At 52.9% G+C, this 9,226-nt stretch overlaps 1 protein-coding gene across 3 annotated transcripts; it reads right to left on the reverse strand.

Moving 5' to 3' along the window:
- Positions 1-2,945: 2,945 nt before the first annotated feature.
- LOC135323700 (uncharacterized) lies at positions 2,946-8,998 on the reverse strand. 3 transcript variants are annotated; one of them, XM_064497897.1, is made up of 12 exons: positions 8,531-8,998; positions 7,713-7,772; positions 7,176-7,247; positions 7,045-7,083; positions 6,769-6,828; positions 6,338-6,409; positions 5,931-5,990; positions 5,495-5,566; positions 4,921-4,992; positions 3,942-4,013; positions 3,362-3,509; positions 2,946-3,166 (listed from the first exon to the last, which is right to left on the reverse strand). In XM_064497897.1, the coding sequence occupies exons 1-12, from the start codon at positions 8,646-8,648 to the stop codon at positions 2,965-2,967; spliced, it is 1,047 nt and encodes a 348-aa protein (XP_064353967.1). In that variant the 5' UTR covers positions 8,649-8,998; the 3' UTR covers positions 2,946-2,964. The 3 variants fall into 3 exon arrangements, with proteins under 3 accessions (XP_064353967.1, XP_064353966.1, XP_064353974.1); XM_064497896.1 differs by having other exon boundaries at positions 7,045-7,107; XM_064497904.1 differs by lacking the exon at positions 3,362-3,509 and having other exon boundaries at positions 7,045-7,107.
- Between the last annotated feature and the right edge of the window lie 228 nt (positions 8,999-9,226).

Consider the following 9,226-nt stretch of genomic DNA (forward strand, 5'->3'; position numbering starts at 1 on the left):
ACTAATTCTAAGGAAGTTGCAAATATTAACTTGTAATATTGAAGCTGCCACTCAGCAGAATGTTTCCATTCCAAATCCTAACAAAAACAAATATAAAGGCATTAAATTTCTGCAGTATGACATAATACATCTCAGTTGTGTCATTACATAAAACAAATCTAGATTCACAGACAGGTAATGGATCTAGCAGGCACAGAGGATGAGGAATCTAATGCTGACATCCTTGTCTTTCTACTGGTGCTCTGGTTAGTTTTACATTATCTTCATCAAGTTCCATGCGCCACAGCTTATATGCTAAGCAGACATACTGATATCAACAGTCCTTCACTATTGTATAAAGGATGTAGCTAGATCACCAAATATAAATGTGTTTGGTTGCCCTCTCTGGAGGTCAACACTGAAACTTACTCACCTTGCTTAGAGGAATGACAAACTTTGATGCTTATCAGGAACATGATTTTCCAAACTTAGTTTGCTCAGGAACCAACAGAAATGACAACAGTAGCAGAAATCGCTGGATATCACAAGGCCTGCCTGCACACTACATATTCTTCTGAGGAGGCGCTTGGCCGGTCAAAAAGAGTTCATGTACCAGTCTGAAGCAGACTACATACTTCTAATGGTATGGGAACTAAAGGCAGAGAGACCCCACTGTGGAAGAATACGTATGTATTTCATTTTTACCTAAAATATTTTATTTTGAATTAAATAGAAATGTACGGCCTGCAAGGTAGCAAGTACAGGTGGTGGTGAGTGTCAATTCATCAAAGTAATAGCATTCCTGAGACAAAATATGATTTCAACAAAAGTCTGACAAAAAGTAGCCTTGTTTCTTTTGGAAAGGCTAGACTTCCTATTACTTGTCCACTTGCTAACCTACCTGTCAAATTTTAGGGAGAAAAACTTAAGTTCCTCCGCACAGTCTGGAAGCCTTGGCATGTGATCTCAAAAACTCTCTGCCCTTAGTGGATTTTCAGGTATGACTTCAGGGCATTCAGCCAGACCTTGAGGACTTTTTTCTTTTTAAATAAAGATTCAATTTATTTTTAGTTTCACTCCAAACAACAAAGCCAAATTTTGAAACGTTGAAGCTCTCTAGGGAGCTGGAATTTACTTTCTTCTGGCCAGCTGCACTGCCGAGTTTCTCAGTAATGCTCATATAGTCACATCCCAAAAAAATACTAGCAAAGCTTTTTTCCCCTTTCTCACAACCGGGGCCTACCAGACTTATCAAACAGCTTCCTTAATCCTGAGTTGGAATAAGAACATAGTTACTTTTCTAACAAAAAAAGAGAAGAAAAATATTTTAAGAGCTCACACAGCTAGCCTCCAACAGAACACAGTTGAAGCTAATATGTTCTCACAATATTTTCAGCTAGCAGCAAAATATTACTATCCTCTCAACCTCAAGGGGAGAACTGCAGAAACAAACATCAAATGACTTGTCCACAGTCACGAAGCACACATGTGGCAGATCTGGGGACTGAGTCCATACTTCTTAACCTCAACCCCAGCTGGACAGTTGTGTTGTATCCCTGGCCCACAAGAAAATGTCATTATTTTCTTAATCAATCACAAAGAGCAAAATTAAACTGATGATACTACACAATCTTTGTGGTTAGTACAAGTTATCGGACACATGCTGATACGAGAAATAATAGTAAGCAAGTCATGCTAATGGTAAAAAAAACATTATATACCATAAAAGGTATATCAACCTTCTAGGTACTGTTAGGAAAAGCTAGTTTACTGAAAGCTAGTGTAATAGGAATTTACTAATTTACAATTTACATATGTCAACCTACTGTAGAAAGGATTCAAGAAGGCAATTAAGACCTCAGAAAATAAGGAAATCACGCTTTGTCACATCCAAATTAGAAACAGACAAAACATAGCCATTTTAATGTTGTACCAAGGCAGAACACAATAAAACTCCCCATAGAGAGATACAGTGGGTTAGCTAGGGGGCTAACTCCAGAAGCCTGTGGCAGAATTAGGATTAGGCTTTGGTTTACGTGTTTCTGGAGGCCCATTCCAGTGGCATAACCCTGAGCTCCTTCCTCCCCTTGCCTCTCCTTGTGCTGAGGAGCCACCACAACCACCTCTGCCTGCCAGCTCACAGCCAGCGCGGGAAGGATTCCCTTGGTTTGGGCGGGTTGTGCTTTGAGACCCAATGCCTGGACATCTTCCTGTGAGAAGTGCCGCTCTCCGGAGTGGTGTTCCTAGGCCTTACCTGCCTGAGCCTCGTGAGAGGAGACTGCCGCTTGAATGCCAGTCCCTTAGTGCAGCATGCAAAGCAAATCCTGCAGCACTTGAAGAACATGCAGGGAAGAGGGAGGAGCTGGTTCTTCTGATCCCAGAGGCAAAGGGTTGCAGGGCCACCTGAGAAACATGCTCGTTTCACCGCTTGCCTTTCCTGTCCTATGCCCTTCCCTCACCAGGTTTCTCAGGGCTACGTGAGCTTCCCCAGGGACACTGCAGGTGCTGGGGCTCCACCTTCCTCCCATGGCCTTCCTCTCTTTCCCAACCAGCCCCCTCTCACTTTCCTCTATTTGGAGACGTTCAGCTTCTGTGCACAGAAGACCACTGTGTTAACACCCAGCAGCCTCTAGTCTCACTTTAGCACTCCTTTAACTCATTGCTCAGAGCTGCACAGCCATCCTTTGCAGCGCCCCCTTCCCCTCTCAGTCCCCAAATCCATCAGGATTCAGCGGAGCAGTCCCAGTGAGTTCACTTGGGCTCCGAGGCTCATCTGCACTCCCCCTTTCGAATGAATGACACCTTAAGGACAGCCCAAGCTGGGAAACTACAGTGATGAGGGGACCGAGGGCAGCCCTTGAGGGAGGGCAACTCTCTGACAGCTCCTCTCCCTCATCCAACACTGCCGTAAGCGCTGTGCCTTACACCCAGACACAGAGGACCAAAACAGCCAAGGACTTGCAACATTTTAGCCCAACAGGTTTTTTATTCTCTTAGGAATATGTACACGTATTTTATTATTCTGTTTGGAATAGGCATCGGAAGTTGACTGGAGTTGTTGTTGAGATTTTCATTTTCTATAGTAAACTCATCCTTTTTTCTTTTGCTTCCGGGCTTTGCTCTTCCTTCCTCCATACTGGGCTCTTGTCTGTCGGAGGCAGCGGCAAGATTAGCTGGTACCGCTTCTCTGCAACAACGAGAATGGCTTTCAGGAAAAAGTACTCACTGCCAGGAAGGAAGAGTCCACCTAAGAAAGCTTACAGCAGACGTCTCAACAGAGTCCTCTCAACAGCTCACCAGGCACTCCACCATACCATCCCTACACATGCTTCGTTGCTAAGAGCGGCCATGTACTAAAGAACGTTGGAAAAGAACAACTCACTGTTTTCTCTTCCTCAGCAGGGAAACGACTTTACAGGTCAGCAGTACCCCAAACAGCAACGAACCCGAGACTGCTGCAGTGAAGACCAAACACTGCTTTTGTCGGCCTTTATGAGCTGCAGCCTCGGCATCTTTGTCACCAGCAAGGCCTGGAGGAAAGGAGACAATCCCATACATGCCTGGCTTCTGCAGGACTGATAATCTCACTGTGTGGTTGGGATTCCCAGGCAATTTTACATGCCGTGGTGTTACTATCGCTGATTCTGGTCTCTTGGCACCGGCAGACAAGAAAGTTCACTGAAACGTCTCATGGGCAAGAACCCACCGGCCGGTGAAAGTCTGAACCAGCACCACCCCTAACTGTGCTGGCGGCACTCCCCAGCCCAGCAGGCAGAACGGGCTCCTCTGCGTCCGCCTGCGGCCAAGGAGACACCTGAACCTGGCTCTCTCCCTTTGCCTTTTCTCCCACACAGGCAGCACCTCCCCTTCCTCTGCCCTCTCCTCTTCCAAACACAACTCGCATGCTTCACGTTTCCAGGACTCATCTCTCACTTAGGCACCCCTGCAAGACTGCTCAGTACCTTGGCGCGTTGGAAAAAAGGCGTATTTCCTGCCGCGGGGGGCTTCTCCAGGCTGTGACACGCTTGGAAGCACTATGAAGAATCAGAGAGAGGGAAAGCCTCAGCACTGCTCAGGCACACAGCATGCAGAAGGACGGACAAGCTTCCCTCCTGCCCGACCCCTGAATCAGGGCATCGCTTTGGGCCTCCTTTCACAGCAGGGATCCCACTCGGTGCACCTTTTGTGCCTAGGGCCTCTAGGGACTCCCTGCAAGTTCTGAGATGCAGACACAGCAGGAGATCGAGTTGATTAAGAGTCATGCTTGCTAACATGTGCTCAGTGGGGTTAAAACCGCCTCAGTCCCCACATGGCAAAGCTCCAAAATCCCTGGGAGCTGCAGGGTGGGGGAAGTGAGGCTATCTCACAGGATCCACAAAGGTTTATTTAATTAGCATGTCAGAGATGTGCATATCATCTCCACACACCAGAGACAAAAGTCTTCTTCAGAAAGCTGCTCCCGCCTTGTTGTAGAACACTTCCGATGCCCTAGTACTTTCCGTAGGCTTCTTCAGATTGGAATGGCAGCAAATGAGCGTGGGACCTCTAATTACACCAAGGCACTTGTCTTGCCCTTCCACTCCTGGGCATTTTGCAAATGCTTACCGGGCGCCTGCACAGGCACCATCTGCGTACCAATGGAAGCATGCAGGGAGCTGCTTGGGGAAAGGACACCCTGGACTTCACACAAGCTCTAAACTCAACCCCAACAAGCCTGCTGCCTTTGCTGCAGGCACTGGAAGAAGCACAAGGTTGCAGCAGCTAGCAAACACCACTTGGCCACACAGAGCACCCCGGGACACATCTCTGAAGCCCTCCCAAATCCCTCTTGGCTCTTTTGCATCTAGGAGCATCGGCCAAGGACTTAAGCTACATGGCCCATGAATCAAATAGTGAAAAATCCTGCTCATTCCTGGAAGGGAATCAGTCCTGACCACTTACCCCTGGCATGCCCCTGTGGCACAACAATGGCATCCAGATGAGAAGCTGGGAGGCCGCTGCCTATAGGAACACCTGTAAGCAAACATAGACAAGTTTTCATTACAGGCTGCCACACTCTTCTGCAGAAGTGAATTGCAGTGACTGGAAGGGGAATGGGGGGACACACGCAGGTTGAGAGTCTCCCAGCTGCAGGAGGGCCAGGGCCACTTGCCGCCCGGGACCTGGCGCCTCTCCAAATCCTCCGTCAACACACTATCCAACACCCCGCAAGCACCCCAGGACAAACACACAGCCCCTTGGTGCTTTCTTCTGGGGAGGTCTCTAATGTACACCAAGGAAGCCAGAACTCTACAAACAGGGAACCTTTAGCACCGGAGGACAACAAGGATCGTTTACATTCCTCATGCACAGAAGCCCACTGGCCAGTGCAAGACTGAACCAGCGCTACCCCTAACTGTTTCTCTGGCCTGCCAGCAGGGCACGGCTGTTGCGGACCTTGGCATCGTCCGGAGGGCACAACAAAGCGAGAAAAGAAATGCTTATTTTTCCTACTGAGTATCTGCTGACTGCTCACCTCCATGATGTCTCGGAGTCTCCAGGCCAGGCTCCAGAGCAGAAGAGGGATCTCCATCCCCTACGGCCACAGCTTCAACCAAACACACATGGGAACAGTTCCCGTTATCTATATGTTGCCATATACTTCTGCAGATTTTTATGGGTACAAACTGAAGCCTGCACAGAGCTGCTGGGGGAAAGGATGCCCTGGAGTTCACGCAAGCTGTAACTCCACCCCAGCAAGCCTGCGGCCTTTGCAGTAGGCACTGCGAGCAGCACAAAGCCTTCCCAAGGAAAAGCACACCGCGGCAGATAGCTGAAGGCCACCCAAGTCCCACTCTACTATTGGGAGTGTCTGAGCAGCAGCCAAGGACCTGCTCAGGTCCATGCCATATGAAGAACATTTTCAAAGGCAAAAGCTTATTCTGTCAAGTGAATAAAGCTTGACTACTTACCCCGGGGATCCTCGCGAGGCACGAGAACTGGATACCGCTGAAAAGTTCGGTAACCATCGCCTATAGGCAGAGCACAAACCCAACACTTTGGTGACAAGGTTTCCTTACAAGCTGGTACAAATTGCTCCACGCAGCAGTTGCACTGAATGGAAGGGGGGCCAGGCAATGACATGGGACATATTAGCAGGTCAAGAGTCTCAGAGCTGTGGAGGGGCAGGCGTCACCTTTTGCCCGGCACCTGGCAGCTCTCAAAGTAAAGGAACGCTCACAACTTACCCCTGGCATCCCTGCGAGGCTCAACAACTCTCGGATGACTTGAAGAGGTAGCACGATGTACAGTTGCACATGAACTACATTCTACAAAAGACGTTCTTATTCTTGCAGGTAAGGAAAAGGTGACTACGTACCCCTGGGAAGAACCTGAGCCTGAACAACAGGATCCAGACGAGAACCGGCATAGCCATCAACCACAGCCACATCTGTAACCAAACACAGATGGGAACAGCTCCCGTTATATATATGCTGCCATATACTTCCGCAGATCGGAATGGGAGTGAATGTGCAGGGCACACATAATTACACCAAGGCACTTGTCTTGCCCTTCTGCTCACAAGCATCTTGCAAACGCTGACAGGGTGCCTGCACAGGCACCATATGGGTACAAAGCCTTCCCAAGGAAAAGCACACCGCGGCAGATAGCTGAAGGCCACCCAAGTCCCACTCTACTATTGGGAGTGTCTGAGCAGCAGCCAAGGACCTGCTCAGGTCCATGCCATATGAAGAACATTTTCAAAGGCAAAAGCTTATTCTGTCAAGTGAATAAAGCTTGACTACTTACCCCGGGGATCCTCGCGAGGCACGAGAACTGGATACCGCTGAAAAGTTCGGTAACCATCGCCTATAGGCAGAGCACAAACCCAACACTTTGGTGACAAGGTTTCCTTACAAGCTGGTACAAATTGCTCCACGCAGCAGTTGCACTGAATGGAAGGGGGGCCAGGCAATGACATGGGACATATTAGCAGGTCGAGAGTCTCAGAGCTGTGGAGGGGCAGGCGTCACCTTTTGCCTGGCACCTGGCAGCTCTCAAAGTAAAGGAACGCTCACAACTTACCCCTGGCACCCCTGCGAGGCTCAACAACTCTTGGACCACCTGAAGAGGAAGCATGATGTACAACTGCACGTGAACTACATACTACAAAGGACGTTCTTATTCTTGCAGGTAAGGAAAAGGTGACTACGTACCCCTGGGAAGACCCCGAGCCTCAGCAACGGGATCCAGGTGAGAACCGGAATAACCATTAACCACAGCCTCGTCTGTAACCAAACACGCATGGGTTCACATAGCAGTTCTCGGTACATATTTCCACACTCTTCTTCTGATTCGAATGGTGGTGAACGACAGGGAACATATAATTACACCACGCTTCCACTCATGCGCATCTTGCAAACACTTAGCGGCTGCCTGCAGTGCCACCATATGGGCATAAATCTAAGCAGGCATGGAGCTGCTGGGGGAAAGGACGCCCTGGAGTTCACACAGGCTGTAGGCTCAACCCCATTGCAGCAGGCACTGGAAGCAGCACAGCATCAGAGCAGCTCGCCAACAGCACTCTGCACACCAAAGCTCCCAGCGCAGATCTCAGAAGCCTTCCCAACTTCCCCTCTGCTCTTTTGTGTGTCTAAGAATTGGCCCAGGACTTACTCCGTCCAACGTCACATGAACAAAATACCAAAAAGCAAAGGCTCCTTCCATGAAGTGAATCAACCTTGACCACTTACCCCTGGCATCCCCCTGATGCTCAACAACCAGATTCAGCTGAGAAGCTGGAAGACCACTGCCTACAGGAACACAGACAAGTTGACATTACAGGCTGCAACATCCTTCTGCAGAAGTCAAGCGCACTGAAGAGAAGGGGACCACGGCAGCACTTGGGTGCACATGCAGGTCGAAAGACCCCAGCTGCAGAGGGACTGGGGAGACCTGCTGGCTGCCACCTGGCACCTTTTAAAATTTCCTGTCAAGGCGCGATCCCAGAGCCCCCAAGCACCCCCAGGACAAACACACGGGCCCTCGGCACCTCCTTCCAGGGAGCTCTCTAACGCACAGCACTCTGCAAAGGGGGAACCCTCAGCACCGCAGGACACGAAGGATCGTTTACACTGCGCGGGCACAAGAGCTCCCCGGCCAGCGAAAGGCCAAAGCGGCGCCAGGAAAGGCATGCTTCTGGTCTTGCCAGGGAAGGGACGGTCCCCTGAGGACTCACCTCCAGCATCTTCCCAAGCCTTCGGTCCCGCATCCGGCCAAGCACCGGCATCGCCATCGCCGCCGGGCACCGCTGCAACCCCCCGCGGGGACGACAGCTCCCGTCACCCAGCGCCAGGTGCTGCTCCAGGCACAGCTCTCGCCCCCGGCGCCCCCCAGCGCACCCCCCTCCCCGCGGCCCCACGAGCCTCGCCGAGCCGCTCCCGGCCCCCGCCGCCGCCTCCCGCCGCCCCCGGCCGCCCCGGCCGCTCGCCGGCCGGCCCCGCGGCCCCCAGGCTGCCGCGCCGCGCCGTGCGGGGGCGGCGCTGCCTCCGTCGCCGCCCGCCCGCCCTACCTGGGCCCGGCGCTGCCCGCGGAGCAGCCCGGCTGTCCCGGGCACGCAGGGCCGCCAGGAGGCCGAGCAGCAGCAGCAGGCGACGCCCGGGGCCGGACGCCCCCCGCGCTCGCACCATGCTGCCCGTCGCCAGCAGCCGCCCCCCGCCGGCGCCCTCGAGCAACGCGCGCGCGGAGCGGCGTCTGCGGGGCGCGGCGCGGCACAACGCACCGCAGCGGAAAGCACCGCACCGCAGCGGAAAGCACCGCACCGCACTGCACCGCACTGCACTGCACCGCAGCGCAAAGCACCGCACCGCAGCGCAAAGCAGCGCACTGCCCCGCAGCACAACGCAACACCGCGCAGCACAACGCAGCACAATGCACCGCGGGGCCCCTCTGTGAGCTCAGGGGCGCCCTCCGCGCGCCTCCGCGGCGGCCCGCGCTCCCTCCGCGCGCCGGCGCCGGCGCCGCCCTGTGCGGGCAGCCCGGGCATGCTGGCGGCCGGGGGTGCTGCTGCCGCCCTCGAGGAGCCCCTCGGGGGCAGCCCGGCTCTCTGCCCACACGCTCGCGCCCCTGCGCTCGCCTCGCTGCTCGGCAGCTCCGCGCCAGCGCCTGCTCCGGCCTCGCTCGCTGCTCTCCTTCCCGCCCCCGCTGCCGCCGCTCTGCTCCAGCGCCAGCGCTAGCGCCAGCTGTGCACTTCCGGAGCTGGCCCAGG

This window comes from Dromaius novaehollandiae, chromosome 1 (assembly GCF_036370855.1).
Source record: "Dromaius novaehollandiae isolate bDroNov1 chromosome 1, bDroNov1.hap1, whole genome shotgun sequence".
In the NCBI taxonomy this organism is placed as follows: Eukaryota; Metazoa; Chordata; class Aves; order Casuariiformes; family Dromaiidae; genus Dromaius; species Dromaius novaehollandiae.